The following is a 24,491-nucleotide window of genomic DNA, read 5'->3' as shown; positions in this document are numbered from 1 at the left end:
TAGTTATTTAATTTTTTTTATTTTTCTTTTGATTACTTTTGTTAAAAGTTTGTTGTATTTTTATTCACTGCTTATTGGTATCTACGATACATAGTATAATTGTAGCTACGTGATAGGTATAATTCCTGAATAAATAAAATTATTGATATAATCATGGGTTGCTAAAAATTAAATTTTTTTTTTATTCAAATTCATTAGGAATATTAAACAAGCGTACGCGGTGCTATATTTCAATGATTTGACTTATGACGTTGTTGCATAACCTTTTCAGACAAAATAACGTATTTTAATCATAAAATTCCTGTTAACAAATAGTTTACAAACATGTAACCTTTTAGAAAATTTCCATTTTGCAAAAGATCATACGTAAAATTATGTTTACGTTTCTTCACATACCTGAAGTTTTGAAAAGACCATTTCTTTCTGCGTTTAAAATATCCATTAACGTTCCCCATTTCTTTTTTCCATACTCTTTACTAAATCGAGCAGCGTATTTTTTGGAAAAATTTCACCATTTACTCGAACTCGATTTTTTCTTTCTACCGCCATCCTCAGTAATAAGCACGTGCGAAACGGCCCCTTTGACTACAACTACCCCCCTTCCCTGAGCCTGGAGCAATGTAGAGGTGAGATAGACTGGTTGCTATGCAATAAACGTCACTTCTGCACGGAATTTCCATTTCACTTTCCGCCGACGGAATTTGAACGGGCCAGACCAAGGCCAACTAGATATCTACAGGCCTGCTCCACCGATTTGTGACGTCACAATCGAAGGCGATCGTTCCTCGGTAGACGCAGCCGACTGATTCATTTATGTAGTACGCAGCGTTTTATTTCAAACTCAAGTCAAGTTAAATTAATTTTTACAACTAATATTTCGAATTTTAGGAATAATAACGTACTATATTACATCGTAATGATGGATATTTAAATACTAAATACCGTTCTACCGATTTATCAAACAGAAAATAAAAATAAGATTCGAGTGATATTGTAAATATAGCAGAGCTGATTTAAATAAACTGAAACATATCTGAACTTTTATACAGAAATAAAATGGACACAAAATTATTTATAAAAATGATACGGTATGTTAATATCAATGAAAATATAACATATGTAATGAACTAAACATGAGATGTTTTCATTTTGTAATAAAAAGAAAAAATATGTTAATGCTCTCAGATGATTTTATATTGCTTAAATTATGAAGACTGATTTATACTGCTTGACTACTAAACAAACATATATAGTATTTCATAATAAAATTAATATCAATTCATTAATTCTAATATAATAAAATATTGCTTTATAATTATTTTTCGGTGCAATGATATTGAAGCAAAATGAACTCTCTTTTCTTCATTCCCATAAAGATTTTTCAAGATTCAATCAGAGAACCTAAGATGCTTTTTAATAATAAATACACATGTGGACATTAAGTGAAATACATAAATCTTATTAATATATTAAAAGTATATCTGAAGTTTAGTCTACATATTGAAAAAAAGGTTCATTCTAAAGATGTTTTATAGCAAAAACATTACACAGAATATTCAAAAATATATTTCAAATTCTCTTAAAAAAGCAAGATCATAACTATGCAATCAATCCCAATGAGCATCATATCATGCTCCAAAAAATTCGTATGAAAGAAAATCTGATTAAAAATACACTCTTAATACATCTCATTAAAAATCACAATATTAAGCAATGAAAAATCCTGAGAGTCATTACGATAGTATAAGATACTGATTAGCCAGTTGAAATTATCATTTCACATCTGCAATAAGTTGTCATTTGAATTTTTTAAATATTAATAATGGAACATTATTATTGTAGACTCTGATGTGAGGTCCACAAAAATAAACTTCAAACTTGAATAAGTTTCTACGACTCACTGATATCACAATATATCATCTATATCATTCTATATGCCAACATGGATATAGTTTACAGACGCTTAGTATTCAATTAATTTAGACATTCTTCTTTTTTTTTTTTTTTTTTCTTTTAAAAATATTTAAACTCTTTGTACACCACATACTACTACATTAATTTGTATTGCTTAAATTAATTAGATTGATTTATACTGCTTAAATATTAAAAAGATATGTGATATTTCATAACAAAATTCATAAACATATTAATTTTAATAAAATTTTGATTTACATTTATGATTTTACATGCAATCCTATTGAAGCAAAAGCCAATTTTTTTTCTTTCTCATAACGACGTTTCAACATTCAATCTAATATCTTAAGGTACTTTGGTACTTACGTATTATCGCAACCAGGTTGACGCTATTTAAGTTTGAGTAAAAAAGTATGAATAGAAAGAAAATGTACATTTATTAATTACAGATAATTTTAATACAGTTTTTTTATATTATTTTCTTTTAAAATATAAAATAGAAATTAAACCCTTCCGGTTTCGAATTTGAATAAGTTGCAGAATTATTTTTTCGGCGGAAATCTTTTGGCTATTGCTTTTAGCACTGATTAAAAACCGTATTCGCCATAACCATGTACACATCGACTTATTTTTACTTAAAAAAACATCCCAGAATTGCACAAAAATGGCATTACGCACACTCTTCACTTTATCCATGTACACTGCTATTTTCTCATAAATTACAAAAATTTGCACGAAAATGCAGGAAAATTTTGTGAATCTCCACATGCTCTTTTTACAAAACTACGTATAACATGTAGGGTTGCCAAATTTCGCAATTTATGCGAATTTTGACCTGGTTGCGATAATACGTAAGTACCGGTACTTTTTAATTATAAACGTACAGGTGAACATTTTGGGAAATACAGTCAAAAGTCGTTAATTTGGACACCCATAATCCAGAATGATCTATAATCCGGCCCTCAAAGCTAAAAACTTTCTGCGCATGCGCTGCGTTGACACATGCGCATAGGCGTTTACGCGTGCGCGTAAGACCTTTTACCACTGTGCATATGCGTGTGCGCAAGCACAGAATACGTTTTTGCGTGCACGTTTTATGTATAACGGACGGCATAATCTAAAATTATCTAATTATCTATTTCAGTTAATGTTGATGATTGCGTTGTTCCTTAATCTTCGAATTGGATCCGGATTATTATTTTTTGCAGACTGTAAGAGCAATTTTATAAAAGTAAACTTGAACTTTCGATTATGTCAAATAGAATTTCCGATTCTGGAGCTTCCAAAGGATCATACAAAACGAAAGTATGTTTCGATGTCCATCAAACAAAAAGTGAAATTGCTGCAAAAAATGGATAAAGACATGAAGAATGTGACAGAGAGGTTAGTGAAAACGAAAAAATTTCGATTGACAAGTTAGTCGGTATTCTCGACACAATAATTAACGGGACTTGAACAGCGGAACTTTGTAACTGAACAAGAAATTGTGTCTGTTTATAGAATTAAAGAGAAAGTATTATCACATAAAACGAAGCAACTTAAAACAACTTACATTGAAAGAAATGTTTAATAAAGTAAACAAATAAATATAAAGCTTTTTTTTTTTGTAAATTTTGATACACTTTAGATTATAATTGTTCTTTATTTCATAAATTAAGGTTTCATATTTTTAATTTTAGAATTCCTGCATGTCATCTTTTGAGATTTAAACTGATGATCTATAATCCGGAAAAATCGATAATCCGGAATCGCCAAAGTCCCGACGAGTCCGGATTAACGACTTTTGACTGTATATGAGGGAAAAAGTTTTATTTTAAAGATGTTTTAAAGCATGAACATTATACGAGAAATCGTTTAATCTTTGGATTATGGTAACTTGGCGATTTTTTGGCGACCAACCCCGCTACAGCAACCTACTAGTTTTGTTTTGGATGCCATTTTGTTTTCTCAGAGTAAAGGCATGTTTTTTTTTTTTTTTAACTCAACATTTAATTACGCTTATATTAGAACTTTTATGGAACAAAAGTGCTTAATCATGACGAAGATTAGGTGCGAAATTGGGAGAAAGTGCAGAATCGCCCACTGCTTGCCGCGTTTTTAAGAATAGCACATGCACGGTATCCATGTACATGTCGGCCTATTTTCACTTAAAAAAACATCCCAGAATTGCACAAAAATGGCATGTCGCACACTCTTGACTTTATCCACGTACACTGCTAAAGTCCTAGCTAGTAACCTTTATCGCCTTACCAAAATGTCGCCAAACTACCTGTTACCATATTCCAAAGATTAGCCGAGAAATCTTGTAGCATATCCAAAAATATATTATAAAATTCCCTGAAAATAAAGTGAGATCATAACTATGCAATCTACCCCAATGAGCACCATATCATGCTATAAAAAATTCTTATGAAAGAACATCTGATTAAATATACACTGTAAATTTATTTAATAATAGACAAATAGTAAAAGATGCATGCAGTATTAAGCAATGAAAAATCCAGCAAATCATTACGTTATAAGATATTAATTATTAAGTTAAACATCATTAATTCACATCAACAAGAAGTTTGCCATTCAAATTTTTGAAATATGAATGCCAAAACAGGCTTATCATTGTAGCCCCTGATTTGAGGTCTACAAAAATAAACATGATTTAGCCAGTTGTTTTGGCTTACGGCAAAGGATTTCGATTAATGTGCCTTGAACTACTACTTTGTTTTGGTTTTTTATCCAATCTATTAATGCTTGGCAGTCTGAATCTGATTTAAATCCAGGTGGTTGTTCCATGTAAATTGGTTTATTCAAGTATCCATTTAAATATGCAGTTTTTACATCAAAAATCTTATTTTGTAGTTTTTGTAAAAATCGTAATTTTCTTATTGATGGATCTTTCAACTAATTTCCAGACTTCATGAGCCTCTATTGAATTTAGTTCTTCTATCATTTCATACATCATACTACATAATCTTTTTTCATTGTTCTCGCTCGTCTTTTCTTCTGCTTTAGTTTTAGTCAAAATTACTTTTAAATCATGATCTACAATTTGTTTATCTTAAAGCTTATCTAATTGAAGCCATATCTTTCTCTTTATTGGATATTTTATTTATTTTATACGTGGAAATGTTCATCTTTGGAAAGGGTATATACTTTTTCGCGATCAGGTAATTTCATATATATATCCATGGCTCAATTATACACAGTTTGTAAATACTAATTATTTAACTTTAAAATTACGTAAAAAATTCACCTAAATTCCAGAATTATTTAATTTACTCATTTTTCTTTTTTGGTCATTGGTTTCCTTTAAATTGTTATTTTTAACCTTACAGTAATTATTCAGCAATATATTGGAAATGCATGTGGCACAACTTTTCAACAAATCATGCAATGATTTGCCTCACTCACAAATACTATCATCCCAAATAATCCTGTTTTCAACTTTCTCTGTGATGAGACTTATTAATATAGAACGTTGATTTTTTGATGAAATATATAATTTCTCATACATTTCAGATATTAGGATTGATAATATTTTAAATGCAGAGGTATTAATGAAAAGCACAAATTCTGTTGGCCAAAATAAACCACCTCGATCAATAGCAGCTAAGTATGCAAAATCTTCACTATATTCAACTATTAATTCTTTGTCAAGAATTAATTTTTTCTTGCAAAGATTACAATTTATATGCTTCAATACAGATCTACAAACATATCCAGAAATGTAAATTAGACACATTATATCTTTTTCTGTAACATTAACATCATTGGATTGACGCAAAACATCAACAAATTCCTTATCAATAAGTTGATAATCATTAAAATCTTCAATATCATTACAAGAAAAATGTTGTAAAATAAATTAACCTTTCTCAGAAGACTGCATTTTAAGCAAACTAATTAATTTTAGTTTTCTTTCCGACTCTATAATCTGCTGTAATGATACATTATAATTACAGCCACTCATTTGTCGAAATTGACCGAAACGTCCCTCAAGGTTATCTGTCTGAAATTTTCCTAAAAGAATAAAAGGTAATTTAAATTCTTTTAATAAATACTTTGAAAGTTCATTCAATGTTGCTGTTGTATGGAGAAGAGCAACTTGGGTTTCTTTTGACAGTTTACCAATTTGTGACTTAGTTTTTTGTTGTTGGGCAAAAATCGTTCCATGATATAAGCCACGAACAAAACTGTGATAAATATTCTAAGCTTTTATCTTCTGGTGTCCTTTTAGGCTGCATAAATACATCTCAAAACTGTACGGCCTTTTTAGAGTGTTTAACATTCACAATTTTTCACCACTTTAAAATTATATCAATAAAATGTTTAGTTCCTAAGACATCTTTTCCATACCCAGTTCTATTATTCTGTGATTCAATTTGCAGAGCAGCTAAAGTCTTTTCATCAAAACGTTTAATAGCAGTACTTACATTCTGCTTCTCTATAGAAGACGGAAATAAAACTTTTCTTGATAAAGTTGGAGCCATTTTAATATTATCATTTTTTTTATTTCATACAATTTTTTTAAATGTAGAACACTGGAATTGTAAACAATATTTGAGTTTTCAAATGACGGTATAAAAAATGTTTGGTTTGAATCTTTCTGATTGAACCAGTTGTTTCGTATAGATTTCAATAAATGAACTATATCAAATAATATAAATATAGGAAGATTATGCATGGTAGGGTTTATAAATGAGGATTTTAATGCACCACCACAAAGCATTTCGAACATATTTCTGTTAATTCTATTATTGTCTGATATTAGAGTTATAATTCGATAGCCACAAGACTGTACATGGTCAATTACTTGTTTTGTAAACATTAATAATTGATGTTATGATAAGTTTTTTATGGGAAACATTGCTACAATATCTCTGTTTTTTGATAATATAGAGCTTATCATAAATGTTTGCAGAGTTGTGGCCTCCATCTGTGAATTATCTGAAAAACCTAAAACACGACCACTTTTATACGAAACTTGTGGTTTTATATATATCTTATCTAATAATAAATTGACAATTTTTTCAGAATCATTTAAAATTTCACATTTTTTTTTCAAATACATCCAGTGACTTGTTTGCAATCCAGAATCTGCTCGGCCAATTTTCAGAGATAACTTCCTTAAGTATGACGGATGAGGCAATATAAAATACCTTCTGTTACGTATAATATTGTAGCTGTTTGGATTACACTAAAATATATAACAAGACCAGGCAAGGAATTCTGCACTATACGAAGGCTGTTTCATTTGCATTAATTGAATCTGTTCATACAAAAACTTAAAATTTCTCAGAATGTGGGTTATTTTCTGTTTCTGCACATTTCAACAGTAGTTTTGATATTTTATCTAAATTTAAATTGCAGTCATCATGAATATCAGAAGCAGAAAAGCCATCCAAATGGCTAATCATTGTCTCAAGTTTAGACCATTTATCACATAGCTTTTCTTCTCTAAATATCCAATTGAACTATTCAATGGGAATTTCATTTTCATTGAAAAAACCTCTTACATTTAAATCTTCCAATATTTTTAAAGATACAAGCACTTTTGGACAGTTTAAAAATTCTAATTTTGATAGCCAAAAGATCTTACTTTGGTAATGAATATCCATGAAGAGGGAAGATCTATTTTTTTTGCAAAACCATTTATTAGGTTTTCAAAATCGCTAATAATATAATTCTTTTTCCACTGTTCAAATTGTTTATCACAACGAATATCAATTTCTGCTTCTCTTTCTTCCGGTGTTTTTCTTTTTGTGGGAAGTTTCTTCGATAAATAAGATGGCTGGTTTTGAAAAATCGTTGGATAAGTATCTTTTTTTAAAGCTGGAATAGTTCTAGGAACTACTAATACCGTCTCATCATCACGAACAGCTTTATCTTCTCGAACGATAAATTCTTCTTCGAAATGCTTAATGCATACACTACTGTGTTTGCCAGCTACAAAATCTTTGCGATTAATATTTTTTATCCATTTCTGAGAGAGTACAGGATCCGAAGGAAATTTGAAAGTGGACACATGTTCAGTAGTGCTATCCTAATTTGATCGGCATTTAGGTACACTACACTTTCTTGGCATTCTAAAACACACTTTTTCTTATAAATTCGAATTCACAATATAATATTGTACTTTCCGGTAAAATACAAAATTTTTCAGAAGAAAAAACACATGTAAACAATTATCTCACTAGCACTAGTCCTATGGCGAAGCAAGCTCAACTAACAAAATTGAAAGCCTAAGATTATGACGTCAGATCATGTGATCATCAGCTTGGAGCAGGCCTGTAGATATCTAGTTGGCCTTGGACAGACTCGCTCTCCCTTCTGCTGTCGAATGGAAAGAGAATCCCGACTAGTTTTCCGATATCGATCTCGACCGGTGTCCAGACTAGACCCCTAGATATCTTGTAGATAAATTTAGAAGAGAAATAATAGGTGCAAAAGACTTCCTTGATTCTTGATATCAACAATAAATAAAATATCGGAAGTCACAAAGCAGACGGAAAAAGAGCTAGCGCGAGGTCAATAAACTTGGAACTCGCACCCACTCGGGGTAGCTGGGCGAAAAAAGGCGGGGAGGACCCGTTAGTCGAGTCTTAGCAACTCAGAAGAACCAGCTGAGAGGAGGGGGGAGATTTTGGCCGCTAATTAATGCGACATTTAAAGAACTGATAGCAATCGACCCCTTGGGGGGGAAGAAATACAACCCGTTTAATGGGTGAAGAGAAGCATTTAAGAATCAATTAAGGTATCCGAACACGTTGAAAAGGCCAATTTTTGTAGTTTTATTCGTTCATTGGATAGATTGTTTATTTAGCTTTCCAAAACTGGTCTGCTTTTGTTTCTACGTTAATTACAAACCGAGATATTAAAGATTTCATAAAGATGCAAAAACCGAAAATGGGCATTTAAATCACCGAAAGTGCGCATTCAAAGAGTTGAAAAGAGCTAGAAATGAACATAAATAATTTGTTATCTTAGAAATGTAGCGTAAAAAATTTTATTAAAGAGAGAGAATTAATAGAATCTCATCTGCAATCTGTGCAGGAACATAAAATTATTTCCAATAAAATGCAATATTTTTATTAGTTACCTGTTGAAGCGTTATATCCTCTCTACCATATGAATTTGATTTGATTCGACACATTCCATACTGCAATTAGATTTATCTTAGTCTTTGATTATTTTTAATAACATTAGAGTTAAAAGTATAATAAAGGGTGATAAAAAAATCGAAGCCGTGTTTGTAAACGAAATGCGTAAGAAACGTGTTGCGAAGGAAATAGATATCTTTCGGTCTGCTTTGTGACTTAAGATATTTTTATTTATTGTTGATATCAAGAATCAAGGAAGTCTTTTGCACCTATTATTTCTCTTCTAAATTTATGAATGATGACTGCTCCTATCAAAATTGATTTCTGGCCCTATCTAGACACGAAATAAAAAGACCTTCTTGAGTTCTTACCTTTCTTTAAAATGCGGAAGGCATTATCTGAAAAGCTTTTATTTATTTTATTTTAGGCACACCAGCGGCCGAGCGATAAAGAAGCTGAACACTGGTAGTTCGGTCCGAGGTTTGAATCCCGCAAACGGGCTGGCTGCATAAGCGTTTTTGTGGTTTTCCCCCTGTCTAACTTGTATACGAGCCAGTTTCCCTTAGAAAGTCCTCCACGAAGGCATCTCTTCCTTTAGGCAGATAGCCCTCGTGTGCTTTGCCATAATTAAATAATCCAATCCAATTATTTTATTTTAGGCTTCAAAATTTTTCCCGTATTAGATGAACCCCTCTTCTGATGTAATTATTGTATCTTTGATGATGTAGAGTTAAAGGCCTAGCCTAATGCTCTCCATAAATGAACTACGTTGATCCTTGATCAAGCACTTGGCGAGCAGAAGGATTGACCGACTGCAAAACATGACTGTTTGTCATTGTATTGCGTAACTGTATGTAATAAGTGTTTGTTTTTCCTGTTTTGAAAAGAATATAAGAATTTAAAGTTCTAACTGGGAGCAAATTTGTATGTACTTCTTACTTTGAACATATATAAACTTTTTTTCGGCTTTTAAAGAAATCGTTATTTTCGTAAAAATTAGTGTTATTTTTGTGTGATCTTAATATACGTCCTGCAAAATAATTATGTTTTCGGTATGAATTTGGGTAAAATAAAAAATATGAATGTGGTTTCAAATCATGTAAAAGAAAGATTGAGAATGCATTTTGTATTTAAAGAGTATGGTTTTAATTTTTGAACTTTCATAGGTTGAAAATAGATAACTTGTACTGCAAATTTGGATCATTGCTGATGCTCGGTTTAGCAAGTCCTTTATTTACTATTGTAATTTGAAAGCTATCAAAGTGAGTACTCATCTTCTAACTTTAGAATAAATGGTTATTCGTTTACATTCCATGTATATATGTATGATATTCAGTCTACCCTAACAATACCCCTAACAATTGTTCAGATTTTTAGAATTTCCTCTCCTTGTTGTAAAGGCTGTGTATGAATTTACTATAAAGCTTTTAGTAAATTAAACTTATAAAAGTGAAGAAAGCAGAAGTATTTCATAAACTCCTCAAGAAAAGCATATGCAGGTGTGCCAAAGTATAATTTATCTGTGCAGTTACTGTAGATATTTATTTCTTAACAAAGATATATGTGGAAGGTACCTTCCTGAGTTCTATTTTTAAGCTGCTAAATTCTGCTTCTCTGATGTCAGTGCACCAGTTACACGAACTCTGCCTCCAGTCCTGGAAGTGATGCTTAAAAGAAAACAGTGCAAAACTGTTTTCTTTCTGAGCTGAAATGTCAAAGAAAGAAACTCTGCATTTATTAAATGGGGGGGGGGATTGAAAGAAAATGCAAATTTGCATTTTACAAGCCTTCAGTGAAAATAATGAAACCAGTAGAGAAAAATTACTAAACAGTGCAGTAAATATTTTGGCTAAAGTGCAGAATCGCCCACTTATTTGATTGCTGTTTGTTTGGCGCTTTTTACAAGAGTAAAAAGAATTGGATTTTTGTCAATTTTCTTTGACCTTTTTAAGTGAAAATAGGTCAATGTGTACATGGATAAAGTCAAGGGAGTGCCCAATGACATTTTTGTGCAATTCTGGGATGTTCTTTAAGTGAAAATAGGTCAATGTGTACATGGATACCAAGTATGTGCAATTCTTAAAAACGCCCCAAGCAGTGGGCGATTCTGCACTTTCCCCAATATTTTAATACTGTTTTCTAATTATACACAATCACTCAATGAGATAAGAAATATAACAGTAGATTTAGAAGTTTGATTATATTCCAGATTTATGGTTTGCAAATCAACTTTTTAAAATATCAGACTTTATAGTTTTGAACACTAAAAAAGCTGTGTTCAGAACTATATCCCCTTCCATCACCCGCTTATAGTATTCCTGCCTTATATCTTACTATTCTATACCATAAAATTAATAGACTGCAATGAATTTCATAAGGAACATATACTGAAACAAAGCCTAATTGTTTTATTATTTATTTCGGTGAATCTTTGATTATGGTAACTTAGCGATTTTTTGGCGAAAATTTGGCGACCAACCCTGCTACAGCAACTTGCTAGTTTTTTTTGGCCAAATATTAAGCAACACCGTTTCACACAAGATACAAGATGGAATGAAGCTGAACATACAAAATGGTATGAAGTACTGCAGATATTTTTGCAAATTTCCCTTCTTTTTGGATTAAAGAACTCTGATTCATCCATAAATGTCACATGACTGTCTCATGATCTCTCATTTCTCTGAGATAAAATAATCTGTGATTGGAACCGTGTACTTCTCAGATTACTGCTAGGTAAAATCCTAGTATACGGTGCAGCCTTGGCGCGACTTTGAAAATTATCGCCAACACCAAAAATGATCCAAATAACATCTATATATATATTCTATACACACATAGTATATGTATATACACACATAGTATATATACTATATACATAGCATATACTATGTTTAACTGTATATTTTCTTTGAATGACCCGTTAACTACTCATCGTATATGTCCCGTTTTTACTGCTCATCATAAAGTTGCCAAAAGTAGCCAAATCCCGTGTGCACCGGATAATAGGATTAAACCTACTGCTAAAGTACTAGCTAGTAACCTTTATCACCTTACCAAAATGTTGCCGAACTACCTGTTACCATATTCCAAAGATTAGCCTTTATTTGAAATAAACACGCTGATAATGCATATTTTAAAACAAAACATAATGTTATTAATGCAACTTATTTTTTTTTAATTTCAGTTATTTCAAAATGAAAAAACGAGTAAATTGATAAATTTATTAACTATTGATGAGATACAGGCCTATACTAAAACCTTAAGCATTTTTGAAAAGTTCTGTCTTCTAGTAAAACACTAAGCTTATTATTATTTTATAGTGAATTAATATATAATTTCATAAATAAGGAATTTAAAACAAAAATGGACTCTTGATCTCAAAAGGTTCAACACATTAGTAACGTCATCAGGACAGGGATTGCTAAACAGTTTGCTGCCTGATGCAATTTTGGGTGCTAAATTCGGTGCTGTTCTGTTTTCAAGAACGAATTCAGAAATGTATTTATGTATGCATGTATATATGTAAGCATAAATATATGTATGTGTATACACTTATATGCACATAATACATACACATATGCATTCATTGATACACTTCTGAATCTGGTCCCAGTAACAGAACAGTATCCTAAATTCTGCTCCCCAGTCTCTCCCTAAATTCTAAAAGTATTGCTGCCATGTACCTTCCCTTAATTCTAAAAATTTTGCTATTCCTAATATTTTTTTTTTTTTTTTTTGTACTTTTTTAAATTCTTAAGATTTTGCAAGGCTGCACCAGCTCTCGCTCCAGCCCTGGATCTCATTTACATGTACAGAAAAAAGTGGTCTATCTTTTTCCTCAGTTACTATTAATTCAAAATTTATCAGATGTGTAGTTGTTTCCTTAAAAAATTATGTTGTTTGAGTAGAGAAAACAGTTAATTTTTTCAAATTTGTTTTTTTCTCCAGACATGGAATAAGCAGCACCAGACTTCTATAAATTGTATGTTGTTAAGCATTATGGTAACTTTTTCTGTAAGGTGCTTCGTGTTCATTTTTGTCAATTGTGTTAACTATGGGTAAGAATTTGCATTAAGACCTTTAGACAGTTTAGAAGAAAGGGAACTACTCTTATATGCGCCATTAGGTCGCCAAATTTCTCGCCAAACATTTTTGGCTAGAAACTCCACACCGCCATATTACTACCTAAATTTTTCTGTGTATATTTTGAATTTTAAGCCTAAAATGTCTCCAAAAATGTGGTTTTCACTCATGCAAAAACTACATTTTGAATACACAATTTAAGCTAAAAATCCGAAACAAAAACAGAAAATTTAGATAGCAAAAACGTAAAGTTTCTAACCAAAAATATTTGTCAAGAATTCATGTACACAGCGATATATTTTAACTTGAAAAAACATCTATGAATTGCACATTCTAGGCAGTGAAGGAATCTACGAACTACGCACACCTCGCTTCAATAAATTAACATAACAACAATAAATTTCAAAGAATACCATATACACAGCTGTTAAAACTTTAAAAAAAATCTACGAATTTCACAATCTAGGCATTGCACACAAATCAACCAAATAAACTAAACTAAATTACAAACAATTCAAAACACAACAATAACAACAGAAATTCATACTTAAAAAACAATTAATGTAACATTCTAAAAAATAAAAACAGTAAAATAAAATGCACTTACCATAATACATTCCTGAATAAAATTTCACCAGTCACACAATGTCTCTGAACAAAAGTGGCACGAATTTGCTATATCACATGTCTTCCTGAGATTCAAAATTTCGAAAGTAACAATAAAAACTTCCTCCAAAGTTAACATACTTAATGAAAACCACAATACAAATCTTAAACTCCGCTGACAGCCACATACTTTATGAACAACCATTTGACTGCAAATCCACACAAGAACTATCAGAAATGCCCTTCTTCGTCCGAGTTCTCATAGCAGCTCCGTATTTCGAACACTGTTTTAAAAGTCCCACAGAAATTCCAAAAATACACTTCAATTTTCATAAACACATCCGTGAACAAAAGACTCATTAACAATTCCAACATCGTACCTTTTAATACTAAATTTACTTTCCACACAATCTAAAATACATGACTGAAATCTTGCCACCGCGTCTATTATTGCAACGTAGGCCATTTCAAAACACGCTCGAAACAAACTTAAACAACGTACATTGAAAGAAATGTTTAATAAAGTAAACAAATAAATATTAAGCTTTTTTTTTTTTTTTTTTTAATTTTGATACTCTTTAGATCATAATTGCTCTTTATTTCATAAATTGCGATTTCATATTTTTAAATGTATAATTTTTGCATGCCATCTTACCAGATTTAAATTGATGATCTATAATCCGGAAAAACCCCTAATCCGGAATTGCTTAAGTCCCGATGAGTCCAGATTACAGACTTTGTACTGTACATCCTTTCTTGGATTAGGGTTGCCACAATTAATTTTGGCAGCACTGGTATCAACAATAGTTTGGCGATTTTTTACGACCCTCAAAACCGAATAGCACCGAAATAATCAGTATTTATTTGCGTCCAGGTTTTGTATATTATGAATGTTTTTTAAAACTTAATATATGTTGTCAGATACCGTACAATACATAATTATTGTGTTTTTTTAAAATCTTTTATTAAATCAAAATTTTTACTATTTTGCTCTTGCTTATATTAAAAAATGTAGAGCTTTGCTTATAAGCAAAACTTTGCACACTCGCTTTTCCTTTTATACACAGAGTATAAAGTTACTAATGCATTATATGTTATTGAAGACAGCTATTATTATTTCAGTGGTAGTATATAAATATATAAGCAAAGCATTTGGATGTAATGTATACTAAGCTTTAGGGATATGAGTTGTGTAACTTTTTTTTTTTTTTTTTTTTGCTTTCTGATTATCCGTACTCAAAAATGTCCCAAAACGTATTCATGAAGTTAAGCAATACATTACCAAAGTAGTTACATAGAACAATTACACAAAAAAGAAGGATTTATCAAAAATATTACTGATATTTCTTGCTATTTTAATTTTATTGATTGAAAGTTCTTGTATGGAATTTGTAGTGTGCCACCATTTTGAAGGTTTCTGTTGCCTTTCTCATATTAGTTTGGCGAGAAGTTTGTCATCAGCGAGTTTTGCAAATGCTTTCAAAATTTGGTAACAAGTTTGTGACTTTTCAGTGGGCTGTGTGGATAATAAAAAAGTATAGCCTTTTTTTTTAATCATGAGTTTTTTTTTTTTTTTTTTTTTTTTTTTTGCAGTTTTGTACATATTATTTTGTTTTTAAAATATTTTTTTTTCTTTATTCTAAAGATTTAAAAAATCTGTGCAGTGATTTTGAGAGAAAATAAAATATTAACTTTGTATAATTGTTTACATTTTGCTTAAAGTGGATAATTATATAAATGCTGCTATGTAACTATTGAACTTGTGAACAAATCTAAAAAAAAATATTCGCTCTTAGAAAATTAATTATAAAATATAGAAATAAGTTGGATGTAGTTTTTGTCAAAGCAACTTAATGCTTATTAATTCATTTTTTATATGATTTTCTAGATTTTTGAGTAAGCGATATTTATTCTATATCTTTTTATTGTTTTACTTTTTCTTATAGATTTAGATGATTTTCATTAGTGAGAACAAGAAAAAACTTAAACAGTTTTCTGGTTGTCCATATGAGAAAGGATCGCCCTGCCATGCTGAACTTCATATATGATTTAGTTGAGAAAATTGGAAACTATACTTATTCATCTTTACACTTGGCATATCTTGAGCAATACATAGATATCCATTTTGTATCCTGGCTAATATGGCTATTCACTCCTATTGTGGTATATAAATTTTGTTATTAGAAAAACTTACTTATCTTATGCTAATTATGTATTATGTCTTATGCTAATTGCTACATAATACATATTTATATTTGATATCTCTTAAGAAATTTAACATTTGCAGAATAAGCTTTCTTTATATTTAAGTGGAGTACATATTTCTTTATAATTTGCTTGTTATTTGCAGGTGAATGATTTATTATTTTCAAAATCCTATTTTATTTATACAATATAATTCACTTATATGATGTCATAATTACCAAATAATAATGAGTCATAATGGAAATGCCAAATTATTAACATCATGATAAGAGTTTTTCCCCTCCAATCTGCATCGAGGTAAAAAAGCAGACGATTCACTCAACTCTTCTTTCAGGTTCACGCTTTATGTTGTTGTACTTTCTGAGCTTTGTTATTTCACGAGATTGTTTATTAATGTCGTTTTTTTAATCTGGATATTTTATGGATATATTAAGAATATTTTAAATTTCAGCGCTTTTTAATACAATGGCAGATAAGAAACGCACTCGTGATTTTACTGCTTGCAACGTTGAAAAAGATAAACGCATTGCATTGACGGTACATATTTATATTTAGAAAGAAGTGGAAATTCTGCTAAAGAGGGAGGCAGGTGCTGCTGCTCAGTTTATAGCAGAATCGTGTGGAATTGCCACAGAGACTGTGTATGATATACGGAACAATAAAGAAAAGCTGTTGAAATTTTACATCAACAGTGATTCTAACATCGGAATCCAAAACCAGAAATCTTTACATGAGGTGAAATCGGCAAATACGAGGTTTTGTACGAGTGGTTCTGGCAGCAGCGGAGTGATGGGATATCTATTTCAGGCCTGCACCAAGCCTAACCTGTACTCCTGAGAGAAAAGGGGAAGCAGATTCATGCTGATTTAAAAATTGAGTAGCCTAATGTAAATGAATGATATAATATAATCAGTTTATACTGTGCATTCAAAAAGTCTCTGTACACTTGAATCGTCACATATTCAAAGCAACGAGAAAATTATTTTACTCAAAATTTATTATATTTTATGGCATCCCTACATGATGTTAAGACTTTACAGTTGTAATTTCGTCTCATTAAATTTACTTTGTTTCATGGCATAAAAGTACTATGCACAGGGTGTAGCATATAAACACACATTTTCACAGCAAATGTTGGAAATATTCCCCATGAGCCTCCAAACATGCTTTCACACATAGGATTCCCTTCATAAACAGAACTCTTTGCATAACCCCAGAAGTAAAAATCCAGAGGAGACAAGTCAGGAGACCGAGGTGGCCACAATCCCTTTGAAATTATTCACTCTCCAAAAACCTCTTGCAGTAATTTCAGGGATTGGTGAGCTATATATGCTGTAGCGCCATCTTGTTGTATCCAAGCATTACGAATTTCGTCTTCCGCTAGTTCTTCCATGAACTGGTGAATAGTTTCACAATAATGAGTTGAATCTATTGTTTGTCGGAAAAATATGGGGCCGACTATTCTTCTTCTGGATATTGCAATCCACACCCCTACCTTCTGGTCATGCAGAGGAACTTCATGTATGGCATGTGGATTTTCTGCGTACCACAAACGTAAGTTTTGGGCATTGATGTAACCTGATAAAAGGAACCAGGCCTCATCAGTAAAAAAAAAAAAAAAAAAAAAATCATCAGACTTGTCCATAAGAAACTGTGTGAACCATTCACAATACCGCATTCGTTTTGCACTGTCGGGAGGAAGTAACTGCTGCACCGTTCTCATCTTATATGGGATAAGACGCAGTTTCTTACGAATCACCTTTTGTGCCATACCAACACTTATTGTTTCTTCCTGGGCAAGTTTTCGAAGTGGTTTATGGGGGCTACATTGAATTGCATCCGATATGCGTAGCATTTTTTCTTCATCGAGCACTGACGGTTTACCACTTCGATCATAATCCATTACCGTTCCAATGTCTCTAAATTTATCGATCAGTGCCCTTACAGTGTGACAATTCGAAACAGGTGTATCCGGAAACCTAGCTGCAAACTTATCTTTGATTGTCTGTTTGTACTCATCGTGTTCACAGAACACATGTTCAACCAGGAATATTCGTTGTTCCAAAGTTGTTTCAGAGACCACTAACAATCACTTCAACGTCACTTTGCCGACTGGAATCTAAGAATGGAACTTCACGCAAGGCGATAATGTAGCAATGTTGCAAACCTTCGCATAAAATTTTATTTCATGTGACTTTGAATGCGACTTTGACTTGCCACAATTCAGGTGTATAAAGACTTTTTGAACGCTCGGTATATGTAATAATAATTTAATGCATATAATTAATTATTGTATTAATGTATATAATAATTTAATTAAATGTATCTAATATGCCTTATTTATTTTGCACTTTTAGTCTAAATATTATCTTTTCTGTCCTTAAATCCGCAGAATTCTAAAATCCGCACAACCTCTGGTCCCAAGCGTTGCGGATTTCTGGACTTCTACTGTACTTGATTAGTGTAATGTTAAGTCTATGGGAGCTTAAAGTGCAAACCCGGTTATAATGAGCAATATTTTTGTGATTCATAAAATTGTCTTCCACCTCTCTTTGCTGAATAGTTTAGGTATTCTGGATTTCGTTGTTCGAATGACTGGCTTGATTGATTCAAGAATAGACATGGGATAATCTTTGGAAAAATTTGTGGTGAAGCAAAGTCTGCAAACATGGTGGATATTGCGACATGGATGATTGAAAAGTGACGAGTCATCAGAGAAGGATATGCAAAAGGTGTCATTTATAATTCTGATGAAACAGGCATTTTCTACAATGTATCCTCACAGTAGACTTTTAAGTTCAAGGGTGAAAAGGGCATCATAGGTTAGTTCTCCAAAAATCCATTGACAGCTTTAGTGTGTTCTAATTTGTCTGGCACTCACAAGAGGGTTGTGGGTTATGGGTTATTCAATTATGGCAAAGATCACAAGGGCTATCTGCCTAAAGGGAGGGATGCCTTCGTGGAGGACTTTCTAAGGGAAACTGGCTTGTATACACGTTACACATGGGGAAAACCACGAAAACGCCCATGCAGCCAGCCCGTTCGCGGGATTCGAACCTCGGACTGAACTACCAGTGTTCAGCGTCTTTACCGCTCGGCCGCACTGACAAGAGGAAACTGTTGGTTATTGGCAAGTTCAAAAACCCTAGGTGTTTTAAAACATATAAAAAAGCGTCCTCTTAATTATGATCGTAGCAGGAAAGTCTGGATGACTTTGAACATTTTCACAGAATTAATTTCAAAATGAGAGAGACAGCTGAGGAAAGAAAAGCATAAAATTCTCCTTATAACTTATAATTGTAAAATACATGCCAAAATCACTGGACTTATAAACAAAAGGATTGAATTTTTATCCCTGAGTTCTACAAGTTTTATAAAGCCTTTTTACTAAGGAGTGAACAGAAGTTTTAAATGAAACTTTGTAATAAAACAGTAAACATACCTGAAGCAATGAAACTGTAAACATACTTGAAGCAATACATTTAATGATGATGCATGGGGAAATGTTACATCGATATGCTTTATAAATTGCTTCTATAAGGCTCTATTGGACATTCCTCAAGAGGAGCAAGTTCCTGAGTGAGACGACTCAGAAAATTTGGAAATGAGTAGAGAAGAATTTGAAAATTATGTATCTGTTGCCACCAATGTTATCACTTCCGAGATTCTTGATCCTGAGGATATTGTAGTGAAGTTCAGGCTAAAGCAGATAAAAAATAATGAAAGCGATGATAATGACGATGCTGTAAAGAATTTCAAACTGAACCATCTCCAGCATACTCAATGGCTTTTGCGTGTGCAGAGAAATTTTTTCGAAGCCAGGGGTGCAAATGATTATGTTTTTCCCCACCATGAGTGTTCTCCAAAGGACAATAGCACAAGAAAGAGACAATAAAATTTTTCAAAACAAATCAACCAACATCTTTGCATTGTACAGAAATAAATAAAGTAAATATATGTAATATAATAAATATGTATGGTTTTTTCATGAATCCGTTTTTTTACAAGCACTTGGATAAAATGAACAAATATTATGGTTGGTCCCTTTGCAGTCGTTATAAGCGAGTTCAACTGTAGTTTGCCACTAAACTACAGCTAATATTAGACATAATTTTTAATTAAATTTATATGATATTCTTGTTTTTATCATATCTTTGATACAATATATGATTATTTGATGATAAGCAATTGTTTTTTTAAAAATCTTTAGAGATAGACCGCTGATTACTGGGAGTTCAATCCCAGGTGAATGGACTAACAGCATGGTTGGTTTTTGTGATTTTCCCCATGTGTAACATGAATTCCCTTCTCTACCCAGATCAGATACCAGAGCTTTGATATATTCAGTTAACCTAATCTGACAAGGGAAACTGGCTCGTAAAGGTGCTATTGTCATAAGATACAATGATATTATTTATTCAGCAATGCATTACAGAAGCATGATTTAAAGTTTGATGTAACAGAAAAGATTAATGTACTATAAATTAAAAATTACTTTTTTAGAAACATGTTCTGAAGTTTTGTTTAACATGTGTAATATAAATTTTTTAAACTGTATTGGTAAATTTATGTGTTTTGTTAATTTTGTTATTAATTTTCTATTCTTAATTTATTCAAATATGTATAGAAATTTAAAAATTTTTATACTTAGAGTGAAACAATTTTCTTTGCAGGTTGCTTTTGTGTTCCCTTTTATCTTATTCATATTTTTCTTTCTGTCTGCTCTGTTTGTACGTGCGTATCGGTATCGGTATCGATTGCGTGAAGCATACAACCGAGATGTATGGGATGGTGCCAGAAACACGTTAGCTACAGCATGGGATGCTCTTGGTTGGCTGTGGCATGGTAATTAGTATTTTATTTGAATGCTTAATATTGAGATATATGTTTTCAGTGTATTATTTGGGTCTTAATTTATTTGAAAGCAAGTTTTCATTTATATATACACTGCTCAACATTGAAAATGCAGCACCAAGAAAGAGTGGTCAGGAAGTGATGAAATTTGGAAAAAAGAAAGAGACAGCAAGCAGCAATAAATGATCTTTATTTCAAAATGATAGTCAGAATACAGAGCGAGAACGGCATTAGCTCAGTAGGATGTAGGACCACCGCAGACAGCAATGCACGAAGAAACATGTCTAGGCATAGAGTCAATAATAGTGTGGATGGTGTCCTGAGGGATGGCTCTTCTGTCCCTTACAATCATTTGCCACAGTTTGTCTTCTGAACGAGGCAGGGGCAGAGTCTGCAAACAGCATCCAATCACATCCCACACATGTTCGATTGGTGACAGATCAGGAGAGTACGGTCGCTAAGGAAGCATCTGTATACCTTGCAGAGCATGTTGGCAGATGCGAGTCAGTGTGGTCGGGTGTTATCCTGCTGAAAAATTGCATTAGGCAGCCCCTGAAGGTAGGGGATTGCCACCGGCCGCAGTACATTATCCAAGTATTGTTGGGCCGTCATAGTGCCTTGAATACGAACTAGAGGTGACCTGAAATCGTAGGCAATAGCACCCCAAACCATTATGCCACCTTGTCGCGCGGTGGGGTGTTCCACAGTTACTGCCGGATTAGATCTGTTTCCATGTCCACGCCACACACGTATGCGGCGGCTGTCATTGGATAAATAGAAGCGTGACTCATCTGAGAATACGACATCTCGCCATTCTGTCATCCATATCGCTGCAGTCCGGCACCATTCTAAATGTTGGTGTCTATGCTGTGGGGTCAATGGCAGTCTTCTTAACGGACGCCTTGAGTGCAGGCCACATTCAATCTATCGACGGGAAATGGTTCTGTTCGACACAGGAACATCCAGGATATCTTTGCACTTGCTGCAGAATTGCGGTACAAGTGACCTGTGGGCCGCCACAGCTTGTCTGCGGATGCATCGATCCACACATGCTGACATCACTCTGGCTGCACCTGCACCTCTCCTTCTTCCCACATTTCCTTGTTCGCCATAGCCGATGCACCATGCTCGCATCCATGTGGGTATCAGCTGCGATTTGACGTAAGGACCAACCCGCCCTTCTCAGTCCGATTACCATACCCCTCGTAAAATCATCTATCTGCTGGAAGTGCCTTCGTTGACGGTGGCCTGGCATTCTCTCCTATTACACGTATCCTCCGGGACAAAACCCAACTTTCTTCGATAATTGTCTGGCAGAAATAACGACACGAATATTGCCCATTCTGCACATTCCTTCCCTTATATCTTACTTTACGTGCATCGGAGAGCTGCGCATTTCACATCATTTGCACAACTCGGTGACGTGCATCTACTCTAAAATTTGCATAAATTTCTGACCATTCTTTCTTGGTGTTGCATTTTCATTGTCGAGCAGTGTATATATATATTATTTACTAAATAATATTGATTATATTATCTCCTAAGTTGAATTGTAGTAGAACTATCTTAAAAGAGTGAATCCATACTTAGTAAGTTCTATTTTGAAAGAACTATTTTGAAATTTTGAAAGAATGTTTTGAAGTAACTTGAATGTAAATTGTTAAAAATGTTTAACGGGGACTGGAATTAAATCATGAATAACAAAATTTCAATTGTAAAAGGAATAAATTAAAGGCAAGAATTAAATTAAATGCATGTAATCATTGTTATTGATCGGAAATCGGAAATTTGTTGACTTTTCAAGGGGAACAAACCAACTCCCGTTCAATGAACAATAATTAAGGAATAAATACGAAGGTGTCTAGTTCTTTACTCGGGCAATAAGGCTAAGCCAAACCGGCAATTCAAGTCAGGCCAAATATTTCCGTGAATAGACGGGATTAAGAACTAATGCTGATATCCAAAGAACTCATTCCTATTAAGCATTTTAGGTAATTCAATTTTGAGTGAAAAGCAAACTTGTTTTTGCACTAAATAAATTTAAGATCATACAACATTATATATATATATATATATATATATATATATACTAAAGAAATATTGATTATATTATCTCCTAATATAAATTTAGTAGATGTATCAAATAAGAGTGAACCCATATGTAGGAAGTTTAATTCCGAAAATTGTGTTTTAAAGTAACTTGAATGTAAATTATTAAAAATGTTTTACGGGGACTTGAATTCAATCATGAATAACAAAATTTCAAACTTTGAAAAAGAATTAAATTAAAAGCAAGTAATTATTGCTATTGATCGAAAATTAGTTGACTTAGAAAAACTTGTTTTCGAACTAAGTGAATTTAAGATCATACAACATTATATATATATATATATATATAAAGTGACTGAATTGATTATATATTTTATTATTCATTTCAGCATTTTATGTAAAACTTTTGTTGTAAAAATTATATGAATTTTGCCATATTTATAGAATTGTGTATTCTATCATCTCTCTGCAGTCTTAAAGGAAAGTTGTTCATCTTACAAATTCTCATAAAATTCCTTAAAGAGTATATATATATATATTTTCATTTCAGAAAGAACTCATATGTATATTTAATGCTTATGTGTTTATTGGGATTATTATTATTATTATTATGTATAAATACATTAAAACCTCTCATGACAATCATGTTCCCAAACATGATCATTTCTAGAAGTGATCAGTATTTTTAGTACATAAAAATTATATTTTTCAGGCTATGAAATGGTTGGTATAGAAAACATTCCAGATTCTAAAGAAGGTGGTGCATTACTTATTTTCTACCATGGAGCCATTCCTATCGACTATTATTACATATTAGCTAAGACTATCCTGATTAAAAAAAGATGTATAAGATCTGTGGGAGATCATTTTCTTTTCAAAATACCAGGTTTGGTCTCTCTCTTTTTTTAAATTATATATTTTTTTCATTTATGCTATTATACATATTAGTTTTCAAATATCTCTTTTTATTAACCACAGCATTTATTTTTGTCAGTTTTTATCATAAATAGATAAAAATTAATTTTCAAGGCATGTAAACTTCTATTTTGTGTTTTTTGTGTTATAATATTATTATCACATTTCTCTCTTAATATTCCTAATCAAATACATAACATACCTATTGCAATAAAAACTGCTCCATGTAACTAGTGCATATTCTATACAAAGTAATTTTTAATTTTGTGAGGTAAAAGTATTTTCAGTAGCTTACTTAGCAAAGAGAATTCAACAATATATTAAATATTGTTATCTAAAAAGTTATTACTTTAACAGAACATTTTTTAATTATGAACCTTTTTCAGATATATTTGAAAAATGGACATCAAGTTTGCATGCTTATTTTATGCATAAGTGCCATGAAAACTAGAAAGTATCAAAAACAAAAGTTTTCTCTATGTTTTGGAGTGCTGGACTTTTACAACAGCTTCCTTGTAAATCAGCCTTACATTACCATCAAGGGCCTCATCATATTGAATGATTTTTAGAGCAATGTAGTACCAGAAGTAATGCAAGTTGCTATTAATCATGAATTTCACTTTTATTTGATCAGACTTCACTGAACTGTCTTTTATAGGTCATGTCAAAATTTATCTACTCAACATAATTATATTTCTTAGAATGAGCTTTATGTCAGGATCACTGAAGCAATTCATTATTCGCTAAGCAGTAATCAAAGAATGTTTG

The 24,491-nt window shown here is 32.1% G+C and overlaps 1 protein-coding gene across 3 annotated transcripts in view; it reads left to right on the top strand.

Moving 5' to 3' along the window:
- Nucleotides 1-24,491, top strand: part of LOC118204065 (DGAT1/2-independent enzyme synthesizing storage lipids-like) — an 84,920-nt gene that overhangs the window by 13,805 nt on the left and 46,624 nt on the right. Inside the window, exons 1-5 of one of the 3 annotated variants that reach the window (XM_035376386.2) lie at nt 9,793-9,935; nt 10,178-10,273; nt 15,647-15,863; nt 20,579-20,750; nt 23,521-23,694. In XM_035376386.2, coding sequence (XP_035232277.1) covers nt 15,708-15,863; nt 20,579-20,750; nt 23,521-23,694 — 502 coding nt within the window. In that variant the 5' untranslated portion in view covers nt 9,793-9,935; nt 10,178-10,273; nt 15,647-15,707. Of the gene's footprint in view, nt 1-9,792; nt 9,936-10,177; nt 10,274-15,646; nt 15,864-20,578; nt 20,751-23,520; nt 23,695-24,491 lie in introns of those variants that run through there. The other 2 variants (XM_085825317.1, XM_085825318.1) reach the window with 2 other exon arrangements.

The sequence above is a fragment of the Stegodyphus dumicola genome, chromosome 10 (assembly GCF_044657685.1).
Source record: "Stegodyphus dumicola isolate Sdum_Otavi_A_Nest chromosome 10, ASM4465768v1".
Lineage (NCBI taxonomy): Eukaryota > Metazoa > Arthropoda > Arachnida > Araneae > Eresidae > Stegodyphus > Stegodyphus dumicola.
Note: the sequence above shows the minus strand (reverse complement) of the source record. Positions and strands in the feature narration are given on the sequence as shown.